Genomic DNA, 17,032 nt, shown 5'->3' with positions numbered 1-17,032 from the left:
AGACACTGAATAAAATGTGATAATTGATATCCCACCAGTTTGTGTTCTCGGTACATTTTTCCTGATCACATATCATTTTTCCTTCTTTACCAAGATTTCGAAAACCTTTATAACAATTAAGTATGCCCGATAAAAAAGTTCTTTGGATGCTCAACCAGCTTGAAGGATTCGAGAAACCAAAAATTAAACTGGAACAGTATGCGACGTCATCTGAACTTGCTGGTGAGTCTGTTGGATTTCCAATCCAGTTTATCCATCAATTCATGTTTTTTCTCATTGAAACCTTTTCTTTTTTTCTCAAATAAAAACACTTTCAGTCTCCATGATGGAAATGATCAACGAGCTCGTTGGATTGGATGGAGTGAAATTAGTAGATGTTGGGTGTGGGTGTGGGATGTTGATGACGACTGCTGCCACGTTATATGAACCCGAATCGGTTTTGGGAATAGAATTGGATGAGGATGCACTAAAAGTGTGTGCCAGAAATATAGAATTTGCAGATGTACAAGAACGGTATGAATTCTCACTTTGTTATTATATAAATCATTAAATCAATAATCATTTTTGTAGATGTGAAGTTCTACAAGCAGACGTTCTCGATTCAGAAACAGATTTACCACGTGGAACATTCGACGTTGCAATAATCAATCCCCCATTTGGCACAAAAAACAATACAGGTTCCAAGTGTCTCGACTGATTCATTTTTGTAAAGAGTCAAGTTGTTTCAGGAGTTGACATGAAATTTGTCCAAGTTGGTCTTGAATTGATACGTACCGGTGGCAGTGTATTTTCATTACATAAATCATCTACAAGAGATTTCATCCTAAAAACGGCAAACAAATGGGAAAATGTTAAAGTTTGTATATTGGTTTAGTTTAAAAAAAAAAGAACACATGATTTTCAGGCTGACTGTTGTGCTCAAATGCGTTGGTGTCTTCCGGCAACTTACAAATTTCATAAACAGAAAGCAGTAGATATTGATGTAGACCTTATTCAATTCAAGAAATCTGGTCCGACTGAAAATAAAGAGACTACGTCGTCGCAATGAAGTTTGATGTCGAATCATTGTCGATGAGTTTCTTCCAATACATTGTTGCAATATATCTTTCAATCTTCAGAACTGTTGATTTTAATGAGATTTTCCCTGTTTATTATTGAGAACTAAACATTGTTATTGCCATGGTTATGCTTCAAAATATAATGCAGAAACGAGCAAAAATTTACTCAACCAATGTGGATGTATGTTACAAAAATGTTTTTCTAGGAAAGCAGGAAAACAATCACAATAAATAAAAGCTCTATATAGGGCAATGGGTGGTTAGAAATCATATTACAGTATGGTTATTCTTATATAATAGAGTAGATTTGTACACCAAGTGTTCTCTGTAGGGAAATATTAGATAAGTATATGTGGGAGTAAATTTAGACATTATTAACATGAAATAACCGTAAACAAGATGAGACGAAAGTTCTGAGTTTGGGAAGCTGCCAGCTTCGGAAATAACTAGAGTCGAATCTTCTGCTTGTCACGACGATCCTTCGCACGCCTGAAAGTTGGATCTTTAATTTGAAATCTTCAATCAATTTATTAAATCAGTTATTACGATTGTACAATACAGGACTGCATGCTTCCAATGTTTTGGATCAAAGAAACCGCTCAGAAAACAATTCAAAAAGAGGCTTTAGAATAAAAGAAAGCATCAATCTTTATCCATTCATCTGCCCCGTACGGTCCGTCCGTATGTTACCTCTCTTTTTCTTGTGAATGCACACGTCTGTTTGACCACGTCGCCTCAAGAGAAAAGAGACAGGCACAATGATTTCCATTTTACAGCTCTATGGGAAACTGCCGGCATCTACGATGTTTCTATTACCCCCAATATATCTTTCCATGTTGTCAAACAAGTTAACAGAAAATGGCTGTTTGACAGACATCTCAGCACTTTAAAAAGTGACATGATCTCTACGAGCAGTCACACCCTTATCTTTACATCTCTCGGAGGTCAATGTTCTCAGACCATAGTCCCTCGTTTTTGGAACAAATTTTTTCAAGCGTCTTCTATTAAAAGAGAAATGAGACCTCACTACAGTAATCCAAATTATAAAGTCGTAAACGGGACCAATTAACAAACTTCTTCTTCCCCCTACCCTGTGGAGCGCACGCATCTCAGATTGTGGCCTCCAATTACACAATTTTACGATACTTTAATTCCATGGAACTATCTACGCGTGTGGACGGAATCTTGATAGAAAGAGGCATTTTTATTGAGGATTACGGTAGAAATGGTATAGTCCCCTAGAATCGGCAAAAGTATCAGGATGCAGTGAAGAGCAAACAACAGATACATGTTGCTCTAGAGTACAGATTTGGGGAGGAATGAATCTGAAATGAGATTTGCAACATCATCCGTTAATTAGATGACGTAAAGAGAGGAATGTCAATATTTGGAGTGTGCCGTCAAGGCTTTCTATTAAAAGCTGAAAGTTGAACCCGCTTTTCAAATGGAAAAATTGGTCTGGAGTGTAAACCTTTACGGTCCTGTACAAGTTTATAGCTCCTCTCACGGATATTGTAGACCACTTTGTCACCTATCATCACATACTATTCGTGGAAGATACTAACACGTGCGCAACTCTTTTTCACGGCTAGTGGGGTATCTTAAGTTGCCACACGGGGCAAGTTGCGTAAGCCCCGTAATTCATATTGTCACATCTACCGCCCTTTCATCTCCACACCATATCAAAAACTTATTATTCTAGCGATGTCCTCAAATTTGTAGTCATCAATCAGAATCTCACGCGTTCCACTAGTTATCGAGTCCAATAAGAAAAACTGACCGGTTCTGAAACCAAATTTTGATTTGTCGCTCCGTTAAACTCAGCATTGTCGAAAGTTGCGATTTACGATCTGAGGTGATAAAAGGGGATGTGTGAAACTCTTTCTCCAATTCGAGGCGTTGATAATCTGAATAAACCATCCTATATTTGTCCGCCGTCCGAACTCGAACATCTGAAATAACAAATGATTATCAATATGAAACAAGCGATAATTGGAACAAAGTTACGGACGTTCAGATCTGTTATTATCAGTTTCTACCTCTAAAGAACGTAATTGCGACGAGTAAAGTTATGACCATCTTTCCTTCTTCTACCTTGCAATCACTGATAAAGAAGACAGATAGCGGCTTCTTTTTAAAAAGGAGAGAAACTGTTTGAAGCGTCTGAGCGACTCTTACAGAGAAGTAAAGAAAGCAATTGATCGTATTTCATATCATAACTCACTATTTGTGCCTGGACCCGTGGGTAATATTTTTGATACACTACTCGCTCTTCGTTCCTTCCCACCGCTGCTCAATGGCATCTTCCAAGTGAATGGCTGAAAATATTGTTTAAAAGAATGTAACATGAGTGTTTAAAAACGAAAAAACTTCTCTTACATGTTGATAATCCATAAAGGGCCAAACGGATTGTTGATAACACGTGGCAGCATTCATCTGATAGTTGGCAGCAGCGGCAGCAGCTGCAGAAAGATCAGATGATGAAGCGGAGGATGTAACACCAGATGAAGTCGAGGGGAACGGAGTTATATCATTTGGTGAAGGATACATTCCACTGTCACTGCTACTGCTACCATTTGAAAGAGGAGGTTTTACATCAACAGACTCGGTTGATGGAATTTGACTATTAGAAGCCAATTGAGGAAGTCCGAATGAGGAATAGATGTCGGGGTGTCCCTATAAAAAGGAAATATTGGAAGTGAGCTTAAGTTGGGAATATAGTACTCACGTAAAACCCGGTGTCTCCCATTTGTGGCCACCTCCCGTAGAGTTGTGGATCGAATGATTGTTGTAGCATTTTGTCTCTGAAAATACATTTTGAAACAGGAAAACTGAAATTCGATTAAGGTGTAGAGTTAAATACTTTAAGATTAAAGTTATGAGAAATATAGCACCTTCTTGATCAAGTGTTTTTGTCAATTGATACAATACCCCTATTACCCTCTAGACACCTCATTTCATTCCGACAGTCGACCGCGGTGGGCGGAGTCAGGGCTTCCAATGCGCTGTCGGGGCGGGGTTTTATGTGCACTTCTACAGTAACCATAGATAGAACATTTGCATAAACCCTTTGAAACTAATTTCTATGTCAGGGCAACGACAATATTTGAGAAGACAAGGAAAGCAAATATTTTGAGGGTAAAACGGCAGAAAGGACATAGATTTACAACATTGAGTATTAGAAATTCTTGCATTTCCTTTAATGCTTATCGCTAAATTGTTCTGAAGCTTTTTAATTTCTGAGCAAATAGGTTTGCTGTTCGAAACAAGTATTCGAATCGAATCTTCGACTCACTTCAGAGGTTGTGGGTTGATGAACGGCATCATAGGGTAATTAGACCACGAGGTGTTGGCGACAGTCGTCGGCGAAGATGTCGTAGAGGAGTCGTTTTCAGAAAACTCAGATTTAGCGTCGACTGACATTCTGAAACCCGTAATCATGAAATTAGATATATTAAAGAGATAAAAGTGGCAGATACAAGTTTGTCATTTACTTGTTTCGGATAATAAAAGAAACAATAAATACGCTTTTCCCTATGCTCAATGTGTCTACTCAGCTCCGCCCATTTCTCCTACGCACCTTAACTCAGAGAGCCTTCGATGGGCGGAGATTATCAGAGATGAGAAGAGATTGATTTACGACACAGCGACGTTCGCGAAGGAGCAGATCACGTTTACGATCACTAAACAGACGAATAACGGCAGTCAAATAAACTGAAAAATAAAAATGCAGGTGACAAAAATTTAGCTAAAGTATTAAAACAGTTATGGATCTACCCACGAAGAAAACTTGTACCATTTAATGCAATTTAATTCTATTCACGAATTCAATTTAATGCATTTTTGTGCCATAAAAATGCATTATTTTGCGTTCGTGGGTAGGCAAGTTTTCTTCGTGGGTAGATCCATTAAAACAGTAAATTTAACCGAATACGATACATTTTCTTAGATTTCCAGCGATTATTCTTCAAAAGAAGAACCACGAAAAGAGAAAAGAAAGAGAAACTTAAAGAAAAAATTCACAAAACCCAAGGAAAGATTGAAATTTAAAGGCGCAACGAACATTTCAAAAAACGGCCGCAACTCTGCATTCATTGAAAAATACCGGATTCGTTCAATCGAATTTCGGAAGATTTTAGCCAAACTTGAATAAAAGATACAAACTTTGAGTTTAAAAATTGAAGACATTTTCGGGAAAATGGGAACGAACGAAGCAAAAATCTTTAATTTCATTCGAAATGCCGCTGATTTCAATTGGAGAAAACATTTTGACTCACCTTCTTTTTGATCTACCAGTCCAAATAATTGTAAGTCTATTAGCTATCGACCCCATCGGGTACGTTGGCTCCCAAAAAATGCTCATTTGAGAAAGAAAAATAGTGGAATCGTTCGTGTTCGAAATGGCAACCTTTGCAGCAAACAAGAAACATTGAGTTCGTAATTGACAGATGCATGTGGAGGGAAGACTACGGTACCCAAAAAAAGTATTCCTTATCACTGTCATGTGAATTGTTCAAGTTTAAACATTTACCTAATCGGAACTGAATTTATTCTCGAGTTGTTTCAAGCATTATTATTATTCGTTTATTGCAGCTTCAAGTTCCGAAATAAGTTATTACTCTGCATTTTTATAGAAATCACCATTTCGATATGATTCGGTTGAAGTGATACCGATTATTTGTATTCAGAAAGGAGGAGCCAATAGGTGCATAAACAAGATGGGTTATTAAAACGTTTACGATCTGGGAAATATGTAATGAACTTTCTCGACATTGAGAAGTATCGCACTCAGAATCATCAACTCTGATCTATTTAATTTCAGTTCGAAACCCGTATCAGTTTTGACCTGTATTCGACCCAGCTGCATATTGCGTAATACCGTCTCTCTTCTCTCTCTTTGTACAGTTATCGCACCGCCTGAAGAAGAGTTGGTTTCATATTTATTACCACCCACTGTGAAGATATTATACCTGACTGGTAATAAGCAAGAAAATCATGACTTTATTCTACTCCGGAAGATACGTAAGAGAAATTAATTGTTGAAATTGAAGTACATAAAAACAAGTTGAATAATGGATACAATATGATAGAATCATTATTTGCTGGAATGTATGCGTCTAGATTTCTTGTTGTTGAGAACATTTTTATGGACAGATTCGCAGTGTTCTATCAGTTTGTTCTCAGTTGAAAATCCAATTGGACAGAATAAACATCGATAACTGGTGAACTTTTTGAGAGCCTATAAAGCTGTTTCATTTATATACGCAAGATGAAAATAAAACGAACCTCATTGTACCCAGTGCCTTTACCAATAATTACTTGACTAATTAACACATTCTTTCTGGAAAAAAATAATATGCATTTCATAAAAAGGGAGGCTAATACTTTGGATGGCTACGTTTACTCTCCAAATTTTGTTCAGAATTTTCAGATCGAGATCCAGGAGAGACCGGAATTCCGGTCTTTTCTGCAATACGAGATCGGTCCAAAGATATCTTCTTGGCTGGTGGGGATTTTGATCTTTTTGAATTAGATGAAGAAGACGTTCGTTTCAAAGAAGGCGGAGGCGACTGAGTTTTTGATTTAGTTTGTTCAGATGATGTTGCATTATTAATCTGAGATTCTCCACTTTGGATAATTGAACCATTTTGATTTTGAAGAGATGATACAACTTTAGTGAATTGAGCAACGAAATTAGAAATGTGTTCGTAATGTCTCTCATCAGCCTTTTGTCTTTCTGCTCTATGGCCCTCTTCAATTCTTTTACGTTCCTCTCGACTCTCTTCGTGTAGTTTGATCATCATTAGATTTAAATTCATTGCTGTCTGAGCCATTGGAGCAAAAAAAGCTGATTGAGCAGTCATCATTTCAATTGATTTGAGCAGCTGGAAATCAAAATTTCATTCTGGGAAAAAATAGGACTTTGATTACGTCGTTCCTCGAAGAATTTGATTTTGACCGTACTCACCGCTTGTTCTAAACCTGTAGACTGTTGTCTCATCATCATTGAATTAGATTGATTCCACGGATACGGTGAAATAGGATTCATGTTTTGAAGACTTCCACCTGCTCTATTCAGTTTTTGAAGAGCCTGTTGCTTCATCATATTCAGAGCATTGTGTTGTTGAATGACCGACACTGAGGGAGTATCTTCAATCTATAATATGCTCTCAAGAAACTGAAAATCGCAAAAATCAAAGTTACATTGGGTACTGCTCCTGTTGGCTGTTGAATCAAGCTCTTCTCATTTGATTGTTGACTCATTCTGAAAAAAAAGCAACATATATATTTGTCAAGGGGTTCCATTCTTACGTTAGAGTACAATAAGACAAAACTGAAGCAGTCAAAAAGATTGGTGGACGTGCTCAATTTTCGACACGTCGTCTTTTGGCATCCTCATTCAATATATTTTACTGTCACACAGGTCCAAAAGGACACGTTTTTGTTTTAAACGTTTTTATTATAATCTGTTTGTCAGCTGATCAGAGTGGAGCATAGTTATGATTCTCACGTTTGCTGAACTAAACTATTCCACAGTAATCTTAAATTCTCCTCATCTTGTTTATTTAAGCTGTAAAACTTTTCACAGGTCCATTTCACAAGACGGGTGGCGCAACCACTCATCTTAGTGGGGATTAGTGTGCGGCAAAATACAAAACACGCGAATCTTTCTTTTTCTTCTTCTGTATAATGTAAGTGTTCATCTCTCTTTTTTGTAATGAGATACCGATATTTATGGATACCACAGCTTGATACTCACATTTACGATCGACTTGCGGAAGGAATAAAGAAAAAGCCTCGGGATCGGCACTTCTTCTCCTCCATGGGGTGTCTGTTCTCCGATTTCTTTCGCGCATCTTTTGACACAAAGCCGACGAATTGCTCCGACGGAAAGTGATATAAACAATTAGTAAGATCTCTCGTGCTAATGTTTTTATGTATTCGAGAAGAGGGAGAAAAATATATGGAAGAGCGATCAAAAGAGAAGAAATAATAGTTTAGGATTACATGAATAGAATATTTTCGATGATTTCAGACGTTGAATTCATGAAATAGATTATCTAGGACTTTCTGGCTTCCAGGCATTTGAGAACTTCTGTTGAAAGTTGTTGCATTGCTTTGTCCAATCCATCTCCAGTTAATCCACAAGTTGAGTGAATTGACCATGTTCCGCTTCGATGAAGATTCAAACCAAGAGCTGTCGTGATATCCGCTGCGGTCATTGCTCCAGGGATATCCATCTTGTTTGCCAAGATAACAACGGGAATCTGTATGAATTTTTAGTAAATTTATTACGTGTATTTATTAAATTTGGTATCGGCTTGTATGATACTGTAATCTAGTCCTTTTTGGGAAATTTTGCCTGTGGGAAATCTTTGTATTATTCTTTACAACTTTTCCCTCTGCTAGGCGTTTCCTTTCCCAGTCATAAATTTACCTAGCAGCAGAAATCTTCTCTTCTATCTTGGAATCTTAACATCAAAAGAGTTATTCTGTCATGAACTTACCCCACGGGAAGCTACGTCTTTATGATCCATTACCATCCATAATTCATCTTTCAACAATTCCATTCGAATACGATCAGAACTGTCCAAAACGAAGATGACTCCTGAAGCCGAGCTGAAGAAACTCTCCCATGCACTACGGTATTTCACTAAAAATGCAAAATATGACTTTCAGAAGAAATCAGTCAATTCCCACTTTGTCCAGCCATATCGAATGCTTGAAAACTGATGTTTTGAGTGCTGAAATGTGTGACCACATGTCCGACAGTTGGAACAATTTGTTGACTTCTTGTGTCTGGAGTTTTCAAATGGTTCAGAATTGTTGTCTGAAATCATGAAACTTGAATTCGTTGATCTTTTCTTAGTGCCAAACCTTTCCCGAATTGTCAAGACCCACGACGACAATGCTCACATTCTTCTTCCCCATTCCAAATAAACTCGAGAGAGATGAGAAGAATCCCATTTTCTTCTGAAGAGGAATTTTTGAAAAAAAAAAAGAGATTCATCAGCTGTCAATAAGCAATAAATGACAGATTGGAGGTGACCTTTTCGGCGAGAGTTCAAAAAGGTCTGTGTCAAAAGAAGAATTGAGAGTTTGACAGATGGTTTGAGGCTGTCTGACAGACGGTCTAAACTGTAGAAGTCTAACGAATTTTCGAAATTAAATAACTGTAAAATCTCAGATATTTTCCTAAAAACTACCGTGTTCCTTGCGAAAATTGCGCAATTAACCCCTCTTTTGACAGTTTCCGCCTGTCGAATCTTCTTCTAATCCGGCGTGAAGAATAGAGAAGGATTATATAAAAAGGGTACCGAAACGCATAAATTTCTCTACCGGAGACTGGTAATAAAACTGTCGGATTACTCAATTCAATGCGCAATGAGCAATGAAAAACGGAGAAAATCTTGAAAGAAACGTATTCGATAATAAAAGAGCTCGAACGGACTGAGAAAAAAGAAGTGAATGTTGTGAAAAAGAGAGCGAGAGAGCATAGAATAAAAGAAGTCGATATTACTCTTTCTCTTTTTCGAAACGGTTTCTATGGTAACCAGCACGCAGCTAATATTCGCTTTTCATGGGGAAAAGAGAAGTTTTGAAGGAAAAGTAATGAGAAGAAGATATATTCATTATGATAAAAACATGAGATTTATTGTTGACCCGTTTTCTGTTCTTCCATATTTCGCAACGGATTTTCTTTCTCTTCATTTGAATGCTCCATGAGAACTGAACCAACTTTTGATACGATTGAGAAGAAAACGAAACATCCTATTATGATAACAGCTGAAAAATATGAAATTATTGAAACGATTCTTTTGCTGAGCTTACTCCCGATAACTATCAACTGCCATCCTGGTTCAGTTAACAAAAATCCTACAAGAGCTATTGCTTCCAGAATATATACAAAGCTAGCAACTAGTTGTCGATGTAAATGCGATCCTAGAAATGATCCAATCGGTCCCCCACAAGCTGAGATTGGTACAGTAACCGAAAAATATCTCCATGCCATAATATCAATATCTCCCATCATAACAGCTCTATAATAGAATCCAAACACAGCAATTGTTCCCTTCAAAACGACAGTTGTTGGTGTAGCAGTCTTCTCAGTAACACGGAACAACAGGGTGATGACTGAGAAAATGCAAATATCAATTCCAGATCCAGCGAATGCATCGAAGATTCCTCCAATGATTCCAGTGAAGAACAGAACCCATCCCTTCCAGGCACAGAATTCTGGAATTTCACGGAATGTCGATCTCTTCTTTTGCGAATTTAAAATTCCAAGTGATAATGCAAATGCTGTCCAAATGGAAACAAAAAGCATTTTCTTCTGTGGACCAGAAAGTAATGGATCAATCCAATGAACACCAATTATGAATCCAGGAATTGCTCCAAGGCATCCTAGTATCACAGCACGAATTTCAAATTCCACTTTCATTATAATCACACAAATCAGGGCAGATGTCATTCCTGAAAATAGCATCTTCTTGATTGAATAACTAAAATAACTCACCAATACTCTGCATCATCAATGCAAAATCTCTAGCAATTTTTGGATCAATATGAAGAGCGAGTGTCATTACAGGGAACGCAACAGCTCCAGCTCCTTCTGAAGTCATTCCTCCGATCACTGATCCAAGAATCATAACAACAGGCATATGCCAATATGTTGGATACCATTGAAATAGATTATATCGAATGGCCACAGACCACCAAATAATCTGAAATTCGAATGATGAACAAAAAGAAAAGGACATGGGACTGACATGAATAAGTGTCATTGGTATAAGCATGGCAACCCATTTTCTGTATTTTATAAAAATTAAATCTTTAATTGTCGGATTATCTGGAAAATTTTCAACTTTTCCCGCTTGCTTGTCGTCAAGAGTTTGACCTGAAAATAAACGGGATTGTTCAAATTGATAACTTTCAGACTCACCTTCTAACAGATACTTCTTGCACCAAATTTTAAGTTTCTCTTTCTTCGAAATTTCTTTATTTTGATCCATTACTTCGTGGTCACTCTTGATATTTTCTGAATATAGCTGAACCATAATTGATAAATGAAAATGACTCAACCCCCCATTCCATTGTCTTTCTTTTTATACTTTTTTGAGGAGTACTGTAAATAGACAAACGGAAATGATGACGAAATGAATTCATCGTTGAACGTTGAAAGTTGAAAGACCAATTGTCTTTTCGTTTTGAATGATATATCTCATTTTGATAACGACAAACCCCGGTTGGATTTGAATGAATTCGAATGACCAAGGGGAGGAAAAGAGAAATTCTATTTTTAGGGAAAGAAGTGATTGTTTGATTCTTTTTGTTATGGTTCAATCACTAAATGTACGATGTTATCACCTGTCTCTGTTGGTAACCGATAGAGAAAGGTGTAACGCGAGTTTAAGTGCGTTCTCTTAAACCGTGTTAACGAGAGAACTGTGTTCTGTGATGTAGGTTATCCATGAGAGATTGATCAATCTTTATTGAATGTGGCGGCATAATGGAGCCACGACCGCTTGGTGGAAGCTAACTCAGATAGAGGGGAGATGAGAACGAGTGGTGTTTTGTGCTTGAAATAATGACAGTTGGTGAGTGTATAATGGGGAACATGTGGCCTAGATCTTTGCCCCGTGACAAAGGGAATTAGAAAACGTTTCTCTAGATCCAGGTATTAGTCTTAAAAATCAGAAAAAAAATTGTTCTTCGAGTACTTCTTTGACAGAAAGCTGAGTTAGAGAACGACATTAAAATGTGTACCTTTGAACTTCTGATTCAAAAAAAATCAGAATTGAATCTCGAAAGCTCATTTACACTTTTTCAGAAAACTCCTCAACTGGCTCCTCGTCAGGTTTGTCTACTGGTAATCTTGCAGTTTTATCACAAAAGCTTTCTCATTTAGGCTTCAATAAAACTATTCTACATGATGAAATCAAAGATGGAAACTTGAAAGTGGGTTCTCAGGTATTTTTGGGCCAAGTTGCCCTCAAATTGGGCCATGTGGCGCTGAAAATGGGCATGGTGGCCCATTCCATGAGGGCCACTATGCCCATTTTCAGGGCCACATGGCCCACTCGATGGGCAAAGTGCCCAGATTTGGTACAACGCGCGGCATTCCGCTCCCTTTGCTCCTTCCCATTCAGCAATATAATTAACCAGATTACACGTATTTGTACTTTCTACTATTTATTTGTCAAATTTAAACACAAAATAATAATAATTTCAGTAATTATGAAAAGTAATAGGGTAAAATAAACTGAAATTGTCAAGAGATGGAGAATAGGAATACAGAAGAAGGAAATAATTTTTCGTGAAAACTATAAATGTTCAAATTACAACAAAAAATTCAGAATAAATGCAAAAAATTTAAAGATAGAAGACGGTGAAAGATAGAAGAAGGTGAGCAGCTGGATAGCATAGTTGATGATGATTATTGTGTTGTTGAAATAATTTTTTGTACAGCTGAAATTTCATGAAAATTGAACAAAAACAAATAAAAAAATACTCTCTTACCTGATGAGTCGAGTGTAGATTGTTTCATCTTCTGTTTGAATAAGTAGCATAAAATTGAAAGACTATAAAATTGTGAAAGAAACGAAATAAATAAGAAAACTTGTGACGAAAATCAGAGTGTGCAGTAGAGCGCGATTTCTCAACTTGTGCCCACTTCGTGCCCATGCTGTGCCCATCCTGCCTCACCAAGCGCCCAACCTGTGCCCACATCCACCAACTATTCCTTTCTCTCAGCCTGTGGCCCAACCTGTGCCCAACTAGTGCCCACTGGGCCATGTGGCCCTTTTGTAGGCACTGTGCTCTATTCACGGGCCACATGACCCAATCGAAAGTTTCGTTGCCCCACCTTGCCCAAAAATACCTGAGTTTGACAATTTTTTTTTAATGTGACATCTTTCCGTTTTCGTCGGAAAGCCTTTTCAGAACTGTCTCTTCTCAAAAAACCGATGTTTTCCAAGTCTCTTTTTTTTCAAATGATTTTTACTTAGAGAAGGGTACATAATTAAAACAAAATGTGTTCTCAAAACGTTTCACCCGGTCGGAGAAACCAATCCTATTATGCTACAGTTCGACAAATGAACAATTCTGGTAAGGTTTACCACCCAATTTTCTAAATGTTTCAGACTTGAGAACTAGTTTTATAGAGATAAATCAACGAGATCAATCCTTTTTTATTTCTATTTTTGAAGCATCGGGGTTTTGTGCTTTGAGCATACATCTGAAGCTAATTCAGTTGCTTTTTACTTTTGTTTAATGTTTATTGTTGGAATTTGATCAAACATCAGAACAAAGTTTAAAAGATGAGTTGGGGTTTAAAAAAAATTGGAACATTTACATAGATTTCATTCAATCAACAAAAAAACAGAGTGCATCCAGTGCACTGCATATTTTGATCAATTCCAGTCACTTACCTCGAGATGTGAGTTATTAGAACTTCCCATTGATTTAGAACATTCGGGTACATAAGAGAAATGACGTTGAAAGAGAAACAGATTACTCATAAAAGGGATGTATAGAGATTATGAGAATTACCTGATCAAAGATTCAAAAATAAAACATTCGGCAGTGTTTTCAACGAGATAATTCATTTGGAATATGAAAATAATAGAACTTGATAAACGATATCGTCTGGACCGGGTGTATACCCTTCGAGAACTTTCAAATAAACCATTTCAGAATCACTATGTTGTAAATGTCCACAGGATTATTTTTGTCTGAATTATGAGACATTTTCTTATCTTCCTTATTATGTGAAGATGTCAGATGTCTAAAACTTGAATTTCACGTTGTGCTGTGTTTTATCCAAGACAATTCCTTTTTTTATCAGAATATTTGAAAATCAAATCATTTTTACACTATTTATTTGAAAATACTGAATTTAGAGATCAGGGAAAAATGTTCACATAGAGGGGGTTGAAAGTAGAAATTATAAACAAAAAACAGGAGAGAAACTGTCAAATTAAAGAAACCCGTTGGTGTCAAATGGTGTCAAGAAGTAAGAACTAAATGTGAGGAAAATTAGAAATTTAGCAAGATCCAGATGTGATTCCAGCCTTTTGTGCTTCTTTTTGTTGACGGGCTTCGATACGATTCATGAGAATAGATCCAGCCTTGGAGAGAGCAGAGAAGAAAACGAATCCTCCGAGGATAATGCATCCTGAAAATAGACATAAATCATAATCAGAATTAGATATAAATATATTTGAATTGTCGAAGCGATTTGAGCATTACTCACCTCCAACGGCAATAAGTTGCCATGCTGGTCTTGTGAAGAGGAATCCGACAAGGGCAATTGCTTCAAGGACGTAGACGAATCCAGCAACAACTTGACGATGAAGATGAGATCCCAAGAATGATCCAATTGGTCCAGTGGCTGCAGAAACTGGGATGGAAACAGCGAAATATCTCCATGCCATAATATCAATATCTCCCATCATAACAGCTCTATAATAGAATCCAAATACTGCAATTGTTCCCTTCAAAACGACAGTTGTTGGTGTAGCAGTCTTCTCAGTAACACGGAACAGCAGGGTGATGACTGAGAAAATGCAAATATCAATTCCAGATCCAGCGAATGCATCGAAGATTCCTCCAATAATTCCAGTGAAGAACAGAACCCATCCCTTCCAGGCACAAAATTCTGGAATTTCACGGAATGTCGATCTCTTCTTTTGAGCATTCAAGATTCCCAAAGCGAAGGCGAAAGCAGTCCAGATTGAAACGAAAAGCATTTTCTTTTGTGGTCCAGAGAAGAGTGGATCAATGTAATGAACTCCAACAATGAATCCTGGAACTGCTCCAAGACATCCAATGATAACTGCACGATGCTCGAATTTGACTTTCATGAAGAGTACACAGACTAGAGCAGATGTCATTCCAATTGACTGAATCATCAAAGAGAAATCTCTTGCGATTTCTGGTTTGATATGAAGAGCAAGTGTCATCACAGGGAATGCAACAGCTCCAGATCCTTCAGAAGTCATTCCACCAACAAATGAACCGAGAGCCATTGTCACTGGCATGTGCCAGTAATCATGATAGTATTGGAAGAGATTGTGACGGATTGCAGTCGACCACCAAACGCACTAAAATGTTTTAGTTCGGTTCAAAATTAGTCAGTTCAAAAACTTACATGAATCAGAAGGAATGGAATGAGCATTGCGACGAACTTTCTGTATTTAATGAAAACCAAATCTCCGAAAGTTGGATTCTCTGGAAGATTCGCCACTTTGTTCGCTTGTTCATCATCAAGATGTTGACCTTAAAATGAGTTGTGAAAAGAGAAGTAACATTTTGAAACTTACCTTCCAAGAGATACTTGTTGCACCATCTCTTCACTTTTCCTCCACAAGTAAGAGGTTCTTCATGAGTGTACGGAGTCTTTTCGAGTTCCATTGGACGAATTGAAGACATTTTCAGCCAACGGATGAAAGTGTGAAAACACAAAAAAGAGTTGGTTGATGTTTTGGAATGTTTGATCGCGGTTTTATATATGATCAGAGTTATGGGCGGTACTTAGAAGTAAGGTACGGTAGGCGGGTGGTGGCAACGGAAATGATTGCAATGTCCGAGACAAAGAGGTCATGTATGCGCCTTTAAAGTGGGCGGAGTCTTATCAATCTATCTCTTTTTGGTCTAATTCTCTTTTCGCTGATTTTCATCGATGGCCTCTCCACGATTTATCGTTTGTCGCTGAACGTTGAAAGATCAAAATGTCTGGGTATATGGAATTTGAATACTATTTTGAGAATATTTTGTATAATTCTCTGGAGGCTCCACGAAAAAGAAAAGATGAAGAATTGAAAAAGAGGAGATGGATTTCATTGTATTCAATTCAACATCACCGTCCTATGCATATATTTTTTTCGTGAAATTGTGTACATTTGCATGTTTATTAGGAGTTTAGGTCAACAGGGTTTCAAAGATTTTTTTAGAAAGGGAGAAGGTCATTCGGCAACGAAAGCCATTTATCAGACCTTTGTAATTTCAGAATATTCTGAAACGAATATAAATTTTTGAGCATGATTTATGGATGTTGTTGGACCAAAATGTCTCCTAGCTTCATTTTTGTAATGCTTAGGTAAGCTCTTTGCAAGTTCCAAGATTCTATTTCTTTTTGACAGGAGATAGAAAGCTTTCCATTAAAGAACTGTTTCTTCCCAGAAGTGGAGCATGTGAATAGATCCAGCCTTGGAGATAGCAGAGAAGAAAACGAATCGTTGGTTACCTAATAATTAATGGAACTGTTTTTGTAGAAAATTTCAGAATAATGTCTCGCACTTCATGTTTAACTTGAAATTTACATAGAATTAGTTATGTTTAACCAGTAACAACATTCCAGAGTAACTTTTCGATAATTTATTGAGAATTCAGAACATGAGTCAAACAGGGAAACTGAATACTCATTTGGCAGAGAACGATAACAAACCGTTCTGTTTTCGTCATGAAATCGTTCTAGTTTTGTTTCTCTTCCTTCTTTTTTATTGCTTTCTGAAAATAAAAGAATAACATGAGGATATATATTCCATCCTTTTCTCAATCTGATTCTATGCAAACTTTCAACGTCGACAAAGCGAAAACCGTCAAAGGAATCATGAAGATAACGACGATTCGAGGAAGATAAATTGTCGTTTTTCTCTCATTTTTCTCTCCTACTCTTCCCTTCACAATTCACATGAATTCGCACTGACCAAGTGATATGAAAAAGGAAAAAAGAGAGAGACTAGTCGATGGACGATCATCTATCCCTTCTTCCGATTAAAATATTTCTAGCGGTTTGTTGTGGTTTGATGACGTAGAAACATCAAGTTTCGAACTGATGAGAGTTGATAGATGAAAATGAAGAGACAATTGACCAATCTCTTTCTCTCTCTTCTTCTTCTTTTTTCTATTTTGGGACGGCGGATGTACGTTTCTGGTAGAAGATTTATTTTCATTCGTTTGATAAGAATCAT

At 37.2% G+C, this 17,032-nt stretch overlaps 6 protein-coding genes across 6 annotated transcripts; 1 reads left to right on the top strand and 5 right to left on the bottom strand.

Moving 5' to 3' along the window:
- Positions 1-122: 122 nt before the first annotated feature.
- GCK72_010023 (uncharacterized protein) lies at positions 123-1,048 on the top strand (the record flags this gene model as incomplete). The annotated part of the gene is made up of 5 exons (XM_003105983.2): positions 123-222; positions 318-513; positions 571-677; positions 729-856; positions 905-1,048. The coding sequence occupies 5 exons, from the start codon at positions 123-125 to the stop codon at positions 1,046-1,048; spliced, it is 675 nt and encodes a 224-aa protein (XP_003106031.2).
- A 1,759-nt stretch (positions 1,049-2,807) lies between these two features.
- On the bottom strand, positions 2,808-4,481 carry GCK72_010022 (uncharacterized protein; the record flags this gene model as incomplete). The annotated part of the gene is made up of 5 exons (XM_003106009.2): positions 2,808-3,010; positions 3,283-3,376; positions 3,438-3,734; positions 3,787-3,862; positions 4,354-4,481. 5 exons carry the CDS (start codon positions 4,479-4,481, stop codon positions 2,808-2,810), a joined length of 798 nt encoding a protein of 265 aa, XP_003106057.2.
- Positions 4,482-6,436: 1,955 nt separating this feature from the next.
- GCK72_010021 (uncharacterized protein) lies at positions 6,437-7,322 on the bottom strand (the record flags this gene model as incomplete). The annotated part of the gene is made up of 3 exons (XM_003105946.2): positions 6,437-6,943; positions 7,027-7,215; positions 7,263-7,322. The coding sequence occupies 3 exons, from the start codon at positions 7,320-7,322 to the stop codon at positions 6,437-6,439; spliced, it is 756 nt and encodes a 251-aa protein (XP_003105994.2).
- A 797-nt stretch (positions 7,323-8,119) lies between these two features.
- GCK72_010020 (uncharacterized protein) lies at positions 8,120-9,026 on the bottom strand (the record flags this gene model as incomplete). Its single annotated transcript, XM_003106082.2, has 4 exons — positions 8,120-8,326; positions 8,567-8,712; positions 8,760-8,889; positions 8,937-9,026. 4 exons carry the CDS (start codon positions 9,024-9,026, stop codon positions 8,120-8,122), a joined length of 573 nt encoding a protein of 190 aa, XP_003106130.1.
- A 685-nt stretch (positions 9,027-9,711) lies between these two features.
- Positions 9,712-11,071, bottom strand: GCK72_010019 (uncharacterized protein; the record flags this gene model as incomplete). Its single annotated transcript, XM_053727648.1, has 5 exons — positions 9,712-9,845; positions 9,891-10,532; positions 10,576-10,783; positions 10,829-10,956; positions 11,002-11,071. The coding sequence occupies 5 exons, from the start codon at positions 11,069-11,071 to the stop codon at positions 9,712-9,714; spliced, it is 1,182 nt and encodes a 393-aa protein (XP_053587225.1).
- Positions 11,072-14,104: 3,033 nt separating this feature from the next.
- Positions 14,105-15,491, bottom strand: GCK72_010018 (uncharacterized protein; the record flags this gene model as incomplete). Its single annotated transcript, XM_003106055.2, has 4 exons — positions 14,105-14,235; positions 14,314-15,163; positions 15,211-15,338; positions 15,383-15,491. 4 exons carry the CDS (start codon positions 15,489-15,491, stop codon positions 14,105-14,107), a joined length of 1,218 nt encoding a protein of 405 aa, XP_003106103.2.
- Positions 15,492-17,032: the final 1,541 nt, after the last annotated feature.

Source organism: Caenorhabditis remanei, chromosome III, assembly GCF_010183535.1.
Source record: "Caenorhabditis remanei strain PX506 chromosome III, whole genome shotgun sequence".
In the NCBI taxonomy this organism is placed as follows: domain Eukaryota; kingdom Metazoa; phylum Nematoda; class Chromadorea; order Rhabditida; family Rhabditidae; genus Caenorhabditis; species Caenorhabditis remanei.
Note: the sequence above shows the minus strand (reverse complement) of the source record. Positions and strands in the feature narration are given on the sequence as shown.